Source organism: Priapulus caudatus, unplaced genomic scaffold, assembly GCF_000485595.1.
Source record: "Priapulus caudatus unplaced genomic scaffold, Priapulus_caudatus-5.0.1 Scaffold50, whole genome shotgun sequence".
In the NCBI taxonomy this organism is placed as follows: Eukaryota; Metazoa; Priapulida; class Priapulimorpha; order Priapulimorphida; family Priapulidae; genus Priapulus; species Priapulus caudatus.
The window spans coordinates 20670-36471 of record NW_014577111.1 but is presented as its reverse complement, the minus strand read 5'-3'; the positions used below and the strand labels follow the sequence as shown (position 1 = coordinate 36471).

Sequence of the window (15802 nt, the reverse complement as noted above, 5' to 3'; positions counted from 1 at the left end):
GCGCTATAAAGTACGATGGCAGATGGTGTAGTTCTCTCTTTCTTTCTCTCTCTCTTCTCTCGTCCGGTCTCGCTCGTCTCCTCGTCTCGTCCTCTCTCTCTCCCATTCCACTATCTCTCTATCTCTCAAGCTTCTTTTCTCTGTCCTCTGCACCACATCTCTCGTTCCATCTTATCCTAATCGCTCTAATACTGTGACATTGTCTCTCTCATCGCTCTCATCTATCTCTATCTCTATCTCTCTCTCTCTCTCCTCTCTCTCTCTCTCTCTCTGTCCTCTCTCTTCTCTCTCGATCTCTCTCTCTCTCTCGTCTCCCTCTCTCTCTCTCTCTCCTCTCTCCTTTCTCTCTCTCCTCTTCTCTCTCTCTCTGCTCGTCTCGTCTCAGTCTCGTCTCCCCTGTCTGGCTGTGCTCTCTTCTTCTCTCGTGCGTGCGTGCGTGTGTGTAAGGGAGGGAAAAGACCATGTGAGAGGGAAAGAGAGGAGGATTTGGTGGTGGGAGGGAGAAAAGGTGAGAGAAAGAAAAAGTGTGTGTGTGTGGGGGCAACAGAGAAGCAAGCAAAAAGGCAAGGAAGGAATATGCGCACAAGCAACATTCATTTATGACTAGCGTGGCTGTGTAAATACAATTTATCAAGTAGACAAAGTCTGTAGACTGCTAAAATGGGTGCTGACTGGCTAAATGTTCTGTCTATGAAAATGTCGAATTTTCAATAGTGTCAATCGTTTTCAATTTTCAGTAGTTTTCAAAAATGTAGAATATTTTCAACAATCACTCTCACCTTTTGCTGAACGAACGTTTGCACGTTTGTCGAGTTCTTTGTGGGTATCCGTATCTAATTCTTGGAGCTGACCTTGCCAGACATTTCAAGCATTACTAACGACTCGCACCTGTATATGTGCGTAACGTCACTGTTGTTGATTGTTTACAGCTGGACAGTCAGAGAGTGGCCGTCTCAAAACTTTCGCCGATGATGGAAACCATTAACATGGTAAGGAAGGGAACCAGGGTGACAACAAAACCATGATCTCTTATCAAATCCAAATTATTATATAATAATTAGATATATTAATATATAAATATTTATCATAATTATTAAGTACAGATCCAAACGCCCAACCTTAACGGCGCTCAATAATCTGGCATCCAATAAGGGGTAAAATAATAAACTGCAAACAACGATGTAAATGGGACAGTGTACTGAGCATCTGTTTGCATTTTCTGCTACTTTGTGTTTAGGTAGTGTACTTTATGTTGAGTGGTTTGTATTGCATACCGTGAGTGTATCATGGATCTGTACGTGTGCGTGCGTGCATGCGTGCGTGCGTGCGTATCATAGACGTGTCTCACTGTATCAGTGATCATGGTGTTACGTGTGACCCCCATCTGTCTGTCTGTATGTTGCAGTGCGTGCAGTACGTGGATGAAGGAGTGCTTACTGAACTAGTGCCTCGACTGTGTGACCTCATTAGAACCGGTGTTGGACTGGGAACCAAGGTGAGATCTACCCTCCCTATCTAGAGTGTAGTGTAGCGCTAGCAGATCTGAAATGCCATGGCAGACGACGGCCTACCACTGTCGCTGCGGCACCAACCGAACAGATATTACCCATATACTCTGTCTGGTGTGATTGACAGGCAGGTCTAGCCAATCAGCATCGAGATCGATGTTGCCTAAGAGTCAAGACAGTGCCTAGCATCGGAGTATCACTGCTGCTGGGAGAATGGATTTTTAATTGCAAATTTGCTCCTCGCTTTTAACGCTTCTGTTACTTAATGTGGCAGATTTTCGTAAACGTAATTCTCATTTTGTTGTGTTGGAGCGCTGTTGCTGCGACAATGTGAATGTTATTGTCATGGCGGATGGCTATTAGAAGCATGCTCTTTTGTTATTTCCTCAGGTTGGCTGCGCAAACCTTGTGATTTCACTATGCTTCCATTCACCGCAGGATCTTACAGCTCATACAGGTAGGTTGTCTGTGTTGTACTAGTAATAAAAATATAGCAGCTACAATAATATGCTCCACACACACACACGCATGCACGCACGCACGCATTCACGCACACATATGGTCTGTGGCAGTTACCCAGTGGGTGTAACTGTCACCGCCAATAACTGTAGCAGGATTGATGTGTTGGCTTGTGTCACACAGTAGTGTGAGTATTGTCTATGTGACACACTACATTGATTTGTTAAGCTATAGAGAGAAGCGTCACCAAAGGGAGGTGTTGATCCTGACCGCTGAGCGTGGATTTTGCGTGCAGTTCTGCGGCAAGGCGCACGCGACTGCGGGCACGTCCTACGAAAGTGTAACGCACTGGCCACTATATGGATCCGTGCGCGAAATTCGAAGGCCGGCGCACGGATCCATATAGAGGCCAGCGAACACTCGAATTTTAGTTATATAAAGACCATATCATCATTGCAATAGCAGACTAGGTCAGTTGAGGAAATAACACACACACACGCACACGCACACGCACACACACAAAATGGAAGAGAAATGAGAGAGTAAAACGACGTACCTAGGTCCGATCAGATAGGTAAGTGTAACATGTTAGTACACGTAAACGCAAGGCGGATTATCGCCTCCTATGGGGGACGCCTCTAGTATCTCTAGCTGCGGTGGACTGTAACGTGATGATCAATGCAGAACTCGTCTACTAGTATTTACAAACTAGTTACTTAGCAACGCTTATAAACAGACACGCCGAGCTGGCCGGTGCCAGCCTGGCCGGGTTTGGAGTACCGGTAATTAATAATCACAGTAAATTTCCCCAGCAACAGAGCTCGGCTATGCTAGGAACGTGCGTGTGACGAAATCGTGATTGGGAGAGAGAGAGAGACAGTCTAACACGCGTATAACGCACTTACGCTATGCCATATGCCACATGTTCCGGTGTAGACTATAGGCACGCCACTGCCGCTCGTGTAAAAACTCTTGGTGCATGACGCGGCGCGTTGCTCGGCTAGCGGCCACGTCACCGAATAAACATCGTGATTGGCATTCGGTGGGCGTAGTGATTGACGTGAGCGAGCTAGCCGACTTCTTTAAGGAAATGCGGCTTATCTTAGACGCGCGCGAACGTTAAACATACTTTATATACCGTTTGGAACTTGCCATCGTCAGTCCAGTGCGAAATCGCCGTCGCCGGGGGCCCCGTTTTCGCGAAGAGCGTTTCAGACCCCCGATATGGGGAAGCTGTTAAAAGTGATCGAAGGGGCGGCGTTGTTCGCTATCGGGGCGTGGCCTTGTCGCGCGTCTGCGCTGTCGCGCACCGGGGGCTGCATCACGTCAAGATTCTAGTCTATAAACATGGCCGCTAAGGTGTTAGTGGCGTTCATGTGTTTGTTGCTGCTGAGCAGTTTTAATGACATTGCTGCAACGAATGAATGTTCACATCCAGGAAAGCTGATGAAGGCTATGCTACATGGACTCACGGATAGAAATGCTACAATTCGCAAAAGTTACGCACAAGCTCTTGGTCATCTAGTCAAAGTAAGTATTTGTAACTTGTAATTTAGACTAATAACTAAGTAATTGTAATACAACTTGTAATTGTAGTTTGTAGTATTTTTTGGGGGGGGGCACACACGATTGCTTGCATCAAGTGGTTTCCGTAAGAAAAACGGTTTCCTATGTTTTCTTGTATTTTTATCACAGTAATGACATATATTTGCACGTTTAGTTCAGTCTCTCATCGTCCATTGCTAATGGTACTTCTAGGAAGCCTTACAAGAATAAGTTATTATTTTCAGTGTGCGAGAGATGCCAGTGTTGGTAAGCTCTTAACAAAACTCAGAAGCTGGTACATGGAAAAAGAAGGTAGGCGCATACCGCAGTCCTTATGTAAGAATTTGTGTGTATGATTGCATGTATATGTACATCCATGCATCTGTGTCTGTAATGCGTGTGTACGTGTGTGCATGCATGCATACATGTATGTGAATGTGTGTGCATACCTGTGCGTGTGTACATGCATGTACACGTGTCCGGGCGTGTATACGTGCATGCGTGTATGTGTGTTTCTGTGAGCGTACATGTGCGTGCGAGTATGTGTTTCTGTGAGCGTACATGTGTCGATGCGTTTGTGTGTATACATTTGTCAGAGATGCCAACCACTACGATTTATTCGTATTTTATAAGAATTTCTATTTCTTTTGCACCACTACGACCAGTTTGTATCAAACTACGAATTTCACTGAGATCCAAAAAAAATTTTTTTTGGTCAATTTATTGTTATTTTTGACCCTCAGAATGCAGGAAATTGCATCTCAGAATCAAAAATTTTTCCGGGGGGTATGCGTGACCCTCGAACTACTAATTTGATGGCCAGGAACTACAGATTGCTTCAAATATGTGTTGGCATCTCTGAGCGCGCGTGTATGTGTTTCTGTGAGAGCGTACACGCACGCTGCGTTGTGACGTCATGCGCTTCGCTGTCGTTGCAGACGAGTCGTTGAGGCTGGCGGTTGCCTACACCCTGCAGGCGATTAGTAAGAACAGTCCTGACGTGATGCGCGCCTATGCGACCCAAGCTGTTCCTCTCGTCTACTTCGCAATGCACCGCAAATGGGACAAGACAAAAGGTGAGCCACCACCTCTGTTTAGTCGTAATAACGTAAAATGCTTCTAGTTATCGTGTAGAAATATCTAATTATCATGCTGGCTTTAGATGTTAGATAAATGTGAAATTCTCACAGGAAACATGAATTGTCAGGTGTGAACAAACGAAGTAAAATACGTAGAAGGCTAGAATTTTGAATACTTGCCCCCTATCGGCTGGTGTTGTCTGGAACCCTTGTAACGAGGAACTGTTGGTGTGTCAGCCATGCGTGAGACTAGTAAACTCGGTAACGTTAGGTGTGTTTACACCCATCATGAGGCTCACTAGCAAAACCAAGCTCTCTCCCTCTCTATCTTTCTCGTCAGGAGAAACGGATGCAGAGCAGTCCATCTGGGAGGATGTATGGTTGGAATCCACTCCAGGTGCGTGTGGTCCTGCTTTCTATTATTCCTTATCGACGTTTATAATCTTTAAACATCAACTGGATTTGATTAATGTAGTGAGTGAGATTGTAAATTATAATATATAATTGTAATGTATAGATAATGATGTTAGACTTTAACAGCTCTTAGCCAAGCAAGATAGCTTGGTGTGCATGCCACCGCTACACGTGCTATTTGTTGTTTATTTCTCAGGTACGGAAGGTGGCATCAGGTTGTACATAGAAGAGCTGGTAGAGATAACACAGGCCGGCCTGGAGTCAAACTCATGGCCCATGAAAGCGCAGGCAGCTTCCGGAATCGAGATGATAGGTGAGTGGTGCATGGCGGTATAATTATGTTGCCTACGTTTAACATTAGAGAAGATGCTCACGCCGCAGGGCAAACGTTTAACGCACGCGACGCCATTGCTTTCACAACGATTTCTCGTCTGCAACATCATATAATGCAACGCTGAGTGAAGATTCGATCGTATCTCGTTCGATTGGGTATTTTATCGTATTAACTACCAAGATTCTGCTATGGTAAAGTAGCTGCAGTGATAGGATATGTTTCTGACAGGGTGTCTTACATGTAGTGCTACTCGGGGTGCACTCCTTCATTCATTATTCATTCATTCACTTATTCGGGGTTCCTTAATTAATTCAGTCCAGACTCTTGTCATTGGTTTTTCACTAATGCCTGTGCAGTCATTTCTCATCCGGTCAGTGCTATTGTGACCAAGCTTTTCTCATCATAAGTTATGGTCACATGTTCTTATACCTTTATAACGATGTTAATCCTGGGATTCCCCGTAGTTCTTAACTTTAGTCACTGATCACATCTGTATCGGTATGACGTGTTTTTTCCCTTTCTGCGGTACACAGCAAATAAGATGGCAGGGAACTTGGGAGCGCCCCACCTCGGCAAGCTGCTAACGGCATTGATCGCCGGACTCGCGTCGCGCACGTGGGATGGCAAGGAGGCCCTGCTGAAGGCAGTCGCTGCAATCTGCACCAACTGCAAGTACGTCCACGGTCGCTCGCTCGCTCGCCGGGCAAGCTGCATGCGCGAGTGTAGAGAGAGTGCACGCGGGAAGGGTTTGTTACGCATGTAGAGAGAGAGCACATGTGAAGAGTTTGTGACGCGTGTAGAGAGAGCACGTGCTCGCTGGCGGCCAGGTGTATGTGCGCATAAGAGAACGTGTGTAGGAGTCATGACGCGTGTTAGGAGCAGAGCACAGTGATCGCGTGCGACCAGCCGTCGTTGCGCGCATTAAGAGAAGTTGTAGTAGGATTGCGTGACGCTGTAGAGAGAGCACGTGCCTCGGCTGGGCCGGCCGTGTGCAGCGCATGTAGGAACGTGTGTAGGCAGTCGTGACGCATGTAGCAGAGAGCACGATGCTCGCGGGGCCAGCCGATGAGTGCGCGCATTAAAGAACGTGTGTAGATTGGTGACGACGTGTAGACGAGAGCACGTGCCGTCGCGTGGTCGCCGGCGCGTGTGGCGCATTAAGAGAACGGTGTAGGATTCGGACGCTGATGAGAGAGAGTACGTGCTCGCTGGGCCGGCCGTGTGCGTGCATTAAGAGAACGTGTGTAGGATTCGTGACGCGTGTAGAGAGAGCACGTGCTCGCTGGGCCGTCGTGCTGCCGCATTAAGAGAACGTGTGTAGGATTCGTGACGCATGTAGAGAGAGTCACGTGGCTCGCTGGACGGCAGCCGTGCGCGCGCTATAAGAGAACGTGCGTGGATTCGTGACGCAGTGTAGAGAGAGCGCGCTGCTCGCTGGGCCACGCCGTGTGCGCGCCCCATTAAGAGAACGTGCGAAGGATTCATGACGCATCTAGAGAGAGCACGTGCTCGCCGGACTGGCCGTGTGGGAGCATTAAGAGAACGTGCGAAGGTTTCATGACGCATCTAGAGAGAGCACGTGCTCGCCGGACCGGCCGTGTGCGTGCATTAAGAGAACGTGCGTAGGATTCATGACGCATCTAGAGAGAGCACGTGCTCGCCGGACCGGCCGAGTGCGCATATGGAGAGGACAGGGTTTGTGACTCGTGAAGGTTTCGTGTCGCGTAGGGACACGTACGGACGTGCGTACGCACGTTGGGAATTATTTGTTCTCTCCGTAAAACGAGCGTCGAACTTCAAAATAACCATTCGGTCTCAAACGATGAAAGCGCTTTTCGACAACGCCGACGACGACAAATCGATTATCGAAAACAACCGTCGCGTTGGCAGTTACTCGGGCTGAACTGCTCGCCTTATTCATATTAATATTTAGTCCTCCGACACTAACATCGAGATCCCTGCTGACCCCCTCTCTCTCGGCTTACCTCTCCTCAGGCACGCGTTGTCAGCGAGCGTCGAGGGGCAGCCCAGCGTGGAGGAGCTGCTGGCGGCCGTGATGCGTGAGTGCCGCAAGGATAAACTCGGCTACAAGCTGGAGGCGGTGCGTGCGGCGGGCATCATGGTCGACGAGTTGGGAGAGGACAGGTTCACGCAACTGTGGGAGCTGCTACTGCCGTCGCTTCGCAAGGTAACCGCTGCCGGCGTGCGTGCCGAAACACTTAATCAAATTAAACTAGAAGTTATAATTAAAATGAAAATATAATTTTCAATTAATTAATAAAAAATAAATATATAAATAAATAATTAATTCGAATTTATGGGTCTAAATACTAGTAAATAGTAATGATAGTTATGTGGCGTCTAGCATTCATTGCTGTGAGAATGATCTCCGTGCTATCGCGCTGCCAACAGCTGTGAATTAGGCTCCTTTTAAAATCGGGGGGCGGGACGTCAGAAAAATCCCAACTGGCTATGACATCCTAAGTCCAGTATGCTGTGACTCTTACATGTGAAGTGTTGTGTAAAAGCTATGACATCATACACTTGATAATCCTATTACGATGTTTCTGACAACAGACCACTGCCTGATAAATAAACGGCTGCAGGTTGGCTGCTGTACATATGTCTAGTGTATGAGTTTGATTTTGATACCATATACAATCAGGTGATTATTATACCTATAGGTGAACAGTATGGTACAAAATCAGTATGTCTAGATTGGTATAAATCTAGTATATATTTCAGTAAGCTAGACTTGCCTTCAATTTAATTTAATTCACATGACTATTTAGTATTCCGATGTTTGTTTGACAGGATAAATCAAAAAATGAAGACAGTGATTCTGATGAGGAGGTTTCCAGCAAAAGCTCAAGGGTTACCATGAAACTAGATTTCCAAAGTGTGTCATATGAAGCATTAGGGAAAGCGTGGCCAAAGCAACCTGCTACACAGGGTAGGCACATCTTTGCTTACATGGGCAGAGATGTTTTTACTGTCATGTACATGTTACATGTATGTATATGTAATATGTATGTATTATCAAAGTATTATTAGCTCTTGATTTTATATGTGCATGTTACATATATACATACTACAATTACGTGTATATGTTACATGCACATGTTATATGTAGACATACTAATGTTACATGTGGAAAATGTTTCTAGCACTTGAATGTACAAAAATTGCTTATGCATATTATTTTAAAAGTAGTATATATTGTAAGGTGTTGCTGTGCTGTCTGATACGTCTTTTTCTTCACAGATATGTGGCAGGAACAGTTCTGTGAGTTGCTGGTGTGTGAATTGCCAAACACAACGTGGAAAGTCCAATTATCAATCCTGCGAGCAATGCAGAGCTTTATATCTAGGTGAGTCATCTAACATAATGACCATGTCACACAATTATTGCTTATACATCACATATACAGCCTTGATGTTCTTATCTAAGCTAGCTTATACAACTGTTATAGCAATGTTATAATGTATGGTTAACCGATTCCAAACTTTTCTGTTTCACCTTAATTATGTTCGATCTCTGAAGATTACATGTGGGGCAAAGTATTAAAACAATCCACAGAATATTCAGTAGAAAGGTGTTATATTTGGACATGCACCTAGTTACAGATTTGAAATCAATTCTGTGTGATCTTTCCTCATTCTAGTTTGCTTCCTCTTTGATCATGTTTCATGCACTTCACAGATTGTGTGTTTTGGAGAGCTCTGAGAACATAGAGAAACATGAACAAGTTGTGCTGAAGCTAGTGTCACAGATAGTACCCCCTGTCTGTCAATCTAGTGGTAAGTTAATATAAGCTTTCTGCATGGCTGTGAATCAGAAACTGTCTCAGTTAGAATAAGAAATGCATCAATGTCTCCAGACTCCTTGTGCTTTCCTTGCAGCACACTCGTTTTGGTGTCGCTTTTTATCTTGCTCACGTTTAGTCCCCATGGCAAATTTATTTTGTCATTGTCTGAGTGAACGTCATTGGGAGGTGGCAGTTCTGAATCGTTCGTTGCGTAATGCGATCGTCTTGTCTACTGTTCACACACATAAATGTGTGTCAACCGTGTGTTTTGAACTTGTGGTTTAATCTATTGGAATTATACTGGACATCGATGCTTGAGTGGTCAGTGTTTCTAGATTTTCCTGATTGGTTTTGGGATTTTTACTAGGTATCTGCATGCTCATTTATTTATTATTGTCCTTGTTGTTTTTGTGATTGGTCTTATGGAATTATGTCATTTGTATTGCTTTGGTTTGTTATTAAATTTTTATTTGTTTTATAAATAATTGTTCTTGTAATTGGTCTGTTCGACTTGTGTCAGTTGTATTGTTTAGTTGGTTTATTATTATTTCCTCACAGGCATAGCAAAGTATGCAGCGGTGCGCACGGAATCAATCACCGTTTTAGAAAAACTGATTGCCAAGCTGATAGCCGCCGATCGATTAGCAATTCTTCCGGAACCACTCTCCAGTCTGATAGATGGCGCCCTCACAGCGATGGCGACCGACAACCAACCGGAGCTGAAGCATCGGGCAGCAGAGCTGCGCAAGAGCTTAACGACTAGCAAATAGACGAGATCCCAATGGAAGCGGGGATTCCGTTGCGTCGTTTACCTCTCTGTTACTGAGAGAAGGGCTTGCAGTGGTTTTAAGAGATTGTTCTTGCGCTAGCCTGAGAGAGAGAGAGAGAGAGAGAGAGAGAGAGAGAGAGAGAGGAAAAGGCCAATCAGTGGGGCTAATGTCTTTTCGATTCCTTTTCGTAGTAGCAGCGCTGACTGCGCACGGGCGGTGGGAGCGCATGCACGTGCGACGATGGGAGTGGAATCGCGTTGGGGGTTTTATATATCACCACTTGTCCGAGTCGACAGATGTCAGCGTTGCATCTCGCGGTGAAGTCTGGACGGACGCCCCTTCACTCTCGTCGATGCCTTATGCGGTACGTCGCTATCACTATTTATATGAAGCGTGTTGGCATATACGGATACGTTATATCGTATACGTATAATTTACGAGATGCTGGTAGTGTGTGGTCTACATGCTCCCACTGAGCTCGCCCGCTCTAGTTTCTGCTTTGGCTGCCACCTTGTCTGTAATATTGGGAATCGTCTCTAGCTTGTGTGAGAGCTGTCCTCGGTTACTGAGCATACATGCTAAAGACGTCATACAGACATACGGTCTACAGACGTATACATGCGCGTCGCTGACGGTGTGTAACGCATAGAAAATCTGGTGTCACGAGCCGCGAGAAGTTTTTACCGAGAGATCGTCGTTCCTCGTTCGCGCATTTCGATTGATATGTTCGAAGCGCGATGGCTGCTGGTGGTGGTAGTGAGTTCAGGGTCCGTTTGAAGTAGCTAGCACTGCATTTCTGTCTGCATTCTGTGTGTTCAAGCTCTCTATATATGCAGTATGAAGTTTGCATCGTAACACGTTCGATTTCGATGACGCGACTTCGTTCCATATTCGTGATTCAAACATGGCTTGAAATGACGTGGTCTTGTATTTAAACACCCATAGCGTGTGTATTAAAGGCATACTAGGCCCATTGATTATGCAATGTTGACGAATGCTAGAGTAACTGGCACCTTGTGTAGTTAATAAGTACATAACTTTATAGCCAAACGCGTATTAGTTTGTCCAATATCACTGCTGGTTACATTACAAACAAGACTTGAAATCGGTTATTGATATATATCAACGTATCATTTACGTGCCGTAAATGTCATCCAGGAGTCAAGCGATGACGTAAACATTTGTGCGGCCCGTATGTTTTGGACGCCAGATGAAATGGAGGTGTCAGCGGTGTAACCACGGCCACGGACTAAACATGGAAATGGAGTAAAACACACGTACTAATCACTGACGCACGTGGACAGCCCTGACAAAAAGTTCTTTATCACGAGCGTACATGTTTACGAAATCACTGATGATAGCATTGCGTACGGTCGAGCATGCGTGCGAAAATGTCCGGTGCACTATAAATCTGTATCACACTCGCTTCGCCGGCAGCGGTTTGAAACTGTAAACAACTGATTTTTGGACTGCGGATTTCAATTAGACATTTCTTAGTAACCAGCAGTGATATTGGACAAACTAATACGCGTTTGGATGTAAGGTTATGTACTTATTACCTACACAAGGTCCCAGTTACTCTAGCATTCGTCAACATTGCATAATCAATGGGCCTAGTATGCATTTAATTACGTCTGTAATGCGGTGAGTGTTCCGGCATGGCTATGTGATGACTAAACGTGAGATATTACGTGACTGCGGTTGTGTTACACAACACACTGTCGTGCAATGCAGTCTAACATGTGTATATATAAGGTACACACAAGTAAAACGTCAAGTGTCCTTTATAGACAGCTGTCCGTTCTATAGAAGTGGTTTCACTGTGTAACTGCCACTCAATCGAAGCACCAAGTGTCCTTCATAGATGGGTGTGTGTGCAATAGAGGTGACCGCTATATATATAATAATCTCTCACTTGTTAGCAGAGCTGTAAATTGCTTGTTAGAAAGTTTGTTAGGAAACCAAGTTGGCGACCTTTGCAGATGAAATTATGACCTTCATGTGACCTTTACAGTTAACGCTGAGCACATGGTGAATACATGTGTTCATGGTAACCACTTGAACCGTCTGCTAATAATTAACTATGCTTGTTATCCATAGCCTGATTTTCTTATATCCCTGGTATTATTTTATTGTGCATTCATATCGAGGTTTAGTGATGGCAACACAGGTTACATTGAAAACATAAAGCATGCGACACTTGGGAAGGTAAATGTGTTTCTGATGACTCAGAACATAGATGGACTAAAACCTTTCATAAAATACTGAAAATGCACGCGTACAGGGTTCTTCGTTTGACGCATTTTCACTCGGATTTTGCAAATCGACCGTATCAGCGATTAGCGATTCTCTTTTCCGCTGTCACTTGTTTATTCATGTAGGAGTTGTGCAGCGCCTTGATTCAGCGAGTGGCTCGCGTGAGGTGACACGGTGACCTTTTTCTATGCTGTTGTATGCGTCACGCAGAGCTAGATGGGAGGTGTATAGTATGTGCATATCATAATGTAATCAATTGCTTCTCGTGATGAATTGCTTGTGTGTAAACAGCACATTCTTAAAACCTCGTCTCATATTAAAAGGGCATGAATAATATCAAGAGCTCGTAATAGAGAGCTTTCTCATAATAGAGAGCTCATAATGAGCTCTTGATAATATCTTGTATGGGACTATTACAGATATAGCGATATTTATATATATATAACCAGCTTCGTATGTGACAGTATGGGCTTGATTGCTGATTTCGAATGACTGACAAGGTACTAATGGAAATGTAAGTGTGGGTGTGTAATAAGGAAACGAGTTATTGTCATTGCATTCATTGTTGCTTGTTAGTTTCATTTATTAAATATAATGATCAAGAAAACCCTATTTTCTAATCTGCTATCTCGTGTAATACAGCAACACGAAGGTACTCGCCTTAGTTTAGACCACAGCCAGAGAGAGAGAGAGAGAAAGAGAGAGAGAAAGAGAGAAAGAGAGAAAGAGAGGGAGGGAGGGAGGGCGAGGAGCAGGGAGAAGATGGTCGAGAGAGGGGCATGAGGGGCGGAGGGAATAGAGGTGAGATGAGGAAGAGGGAGAGCAGGGAGAGATGGGAGAAGAGAGAGAGAGATACTATATCACCTCTCTCTCACTCGCTCATCGTCTCTCTCCCCTCTCTCTCTCTCTCTTCTCTCTTCTCTCTCGTCTCTCCGTCATCGCCTGGTTCTCTCTCTCTCTCTCTCGTCTCCTCTCTCCTCCTCTCTCGTCTCTCTCATCTCCTTCTCTTCTCTTCTCTCCTCTCCATCGTCTCTCGTCTCTTGGTTCTCTTCCTTCCTTCTCTCTCTATATATATATATATATATATAAGAAACAGAAAAAATAGAATATATAAAATATATAAAAATAAGAAATAATAATATAAATATAAGCTGCGTTCACACGAGGATTTCTGTTCCGTACTAAGCGTTCACACGGTAAAACTAGCCAGAGGGCGCTCACGGAGAGTGCATACCTCCGCCAGCATGTAACATGTATGTGCATAACAGCTGGCTCGCTGCTGGCTGCTGCTGACTGAACGCCCTAAGGCGAGCTGCTGCTGACTGGACGCCCTAAGGCGAGCTGCTGCTGAATCGATCGTGCGAACACTAGTGGCTACACACACACACACACGAACACACACACGAGACCGATTACATTACCTCCTTGGCGGAGGTAAATATTCAAGACTTATACGCGGCTTAGCAAGTACCGTACTGAAATACGAGGCTGAAGCGATTCCGCGCTGAAACATTCGGAACCACGCTGGCCGAGTATTGTCTGTCGTGTGAACGCAATTCGAGGCCTCTTACTGTAGTGCGCTTACCTAGACTGGTACCCGTTCGCTACACGACGTTAGTGTAGCGTGTGGAACTGTCGACCGGGTACCAGTCTACATTATACCTAGCCAGCTAAGCATCGATTCTCGTGTGAACGCTGCGGGTTGTGTTAGCACGGTATTTCAGCCGAATTCAGCACCAGATAAGTACGGAACCAGCAAGGCCGTGTATTTCGTGTGAACGCAGCTATAGATATATGAAATAAAAAATAAAACAAATATATACAATATATATGCGTGTGAAATAGAATTATCATATATTATTATATATATATTAATATTAGAGTAATGATTTAAATTTTAATTTTAATTAATCCCCTACTAACTCATAACTTCGGAGGTACCAACAGACCAGCGGAGGGGGTAGGCAAAGTACGGTGGTGAAGCGTGTGGTACACTGACGCCAGGTAGGCATAATGAAGTACATAACTATGATATGAGTGGACTATATCATAATATAAGAGGACTCATGTCCTCCTGCTAACGTGGAAAGCTAGAAATATTACCGGAACGCGGTCGCAAGTGGCCTTTCCGCCTCCCTTTATCCAGACGTCCCAAGTGTCCCGGTCTCACCGGGATTAACCGGGATCGTCCCGGTGCGACATGCTGGTCCTGGTGTCCTGGTATCCCGTTAAGAGTCCAGAAAGTCCAGGTCGTAATATTTTTCAGCCATATTTTAAAATTTACATTAGTAAATTACTAAATTTGCCGTGGTTGTTGATGTAGGCCTACTTTGATTCCAGCGAACAATAAAAGGCTACAAATTTCAAACGCTTTTAAAAACAAACCATAAATTAACATGAATGTGCATTTTATTTTACATGTATACTTTATAAAAAATGGTGGTGCGCCGCGACAAACACATGTCACACCCGCCACGTCTTGTTTTTGCGCACCGGGGAAAAACGGCGATGGACCATTATCACAAGTCGTCCCTTTCTTGGATTTTCCCAACTTGTGACCTCTGAATGGGATGCATTCATAGATACATATATGTAAAAACACAAAGATGCCTAAACGTTTACGTTCAAAACTATGATAGATATGCTAACGTTATAGTTACGACCATCCGTATAACAAGTTATAATATTAGCATTTACGTACCTAGCTCTAGTACTATAGCCCGCTTACATTCGCTGCAGCGGCAGTCAATGTAAGCGGGCTATAGTACTAGAGCTATTACGTACCTATGACGTAATCGTATCGTTCATCGGGATTCTCCTGTATGATAAGCCGTTGCACGCGCTGTGATCTCCAGTATAAAACTCCAACCACAGCCACCGTCACGGCTATGATGTTAGTCCACATCGTTGATTATACTACAGCTGCAGCAGCTTGTAACTTTCATATGACCTTGCACCTTTCCTATGACACCACACGTCATTCAAATACAAATCGCTTAACATACGTCCTGTTATTCAAACAATGTCTGCAAAATTGTGACCTTTTCTATACCGGTGTTCCCAAAAATAGTAACATATTTGCCCATGCAGATGGTGTAACAGTGTTAAGCCTGTATAGAGGTTGGTCAGCATATTCCTCAAATGTCTATTACATATACCAGTATTCGAGCAGTATAAAACTCAGCAACACAAGACTCTACACGCAGAGTCGGGTACTCTCTTCTCTTCTCGGAATGTGTAAGAACAATATGAAGAGGAATGTTTATGTATTTGATATAGTTTGTAGCCTAGTATGTAAACTACGCTATTAGTTTATAGCAACTATGTATAAATGAATGGGTGGTAGAAGAGACTGGTGGTAGGAAATGAGATCTAGGTGTATGAAATGAAAATGAGGTGTATGTCTCTATCCGCGAGAAGGGAGGAAGAAAGCGATGGAGAAGGGAGAATCAACGAAAGCTTGTTGGAAGACGAGAGAAACGAGAATAAGAGGGAACGAGTCTCTTATTCTCTTTCCGTCTCCATTTTCTCTAAGAGAGAGAGAGAGAGAGAGCGCGCGCACTAGAAAGAGAGAGAGAGAGCGCGCTAGAGATAGAGAGAGAGCGCGCGCATTAGAAAGAGAGAGAGAG

At 44.6% G+C, this 15802-nt stretch overlaps 1 protein-coding gene across 1 annotated transcript in view; it reads left to right on the top strand.

The window, feature by feature from the left end:
* LOC106820852 (proteasome-associated protein ECM29 homolog) overlaps window positions 1-10938 on the top strand; it is a 33634-nt gene extending 22696 nt beyond the window's left edge. Inside the window, exons 34-47 of the mRNA XM_014825444.1 lie at window positions 930-989; window positions 1406-1495; window positions 1899-1965; window positions 3406-3497; window positions 3758-3824; window positions 4451-4588; window positions 4932-4988; window positions 5202-5318; window positions 5873-6011; window positions 7335-7527; window positions 8154-8292; window positions 8604-8709; window positions 9042-9139; window positions 9706-10938. Coding sequence (XP_014680930.1) covers window positions 930-989; window positions 1406-1495; window positions 1899-1965; window positions 3406-3497; window positions 3758-3824; window positions 4451-4588; window positions 4932-4988; window positions 5202-5318; window positions 5873-6011; window positions 7335-7527; window positions 8154-8292; window positions 8604-8709; window positions 9042-9139; window positions 9706-9917 — 1575 coding nt within the window. The 3' untranslated portion in view covers window positions 9918-10938. The remainder of the gene's footprint in view (window positions 1-929; window positions 990-1405; window positions 1496-1898; window positions 1966-3405; window positions 3498-3757; window positions 3825-4450; window positions 4589-4931; window positions 4989-5201; window positions 5319-5872; window positions 6012-7334; window positions 7528-8153; window positions 8293-8603; window positions 8710-9041; window positions 9140-9705) is intronic.
* The last annotated feature ends 4864 nt before the right edge of the window (window positions 10939-15802 follow it).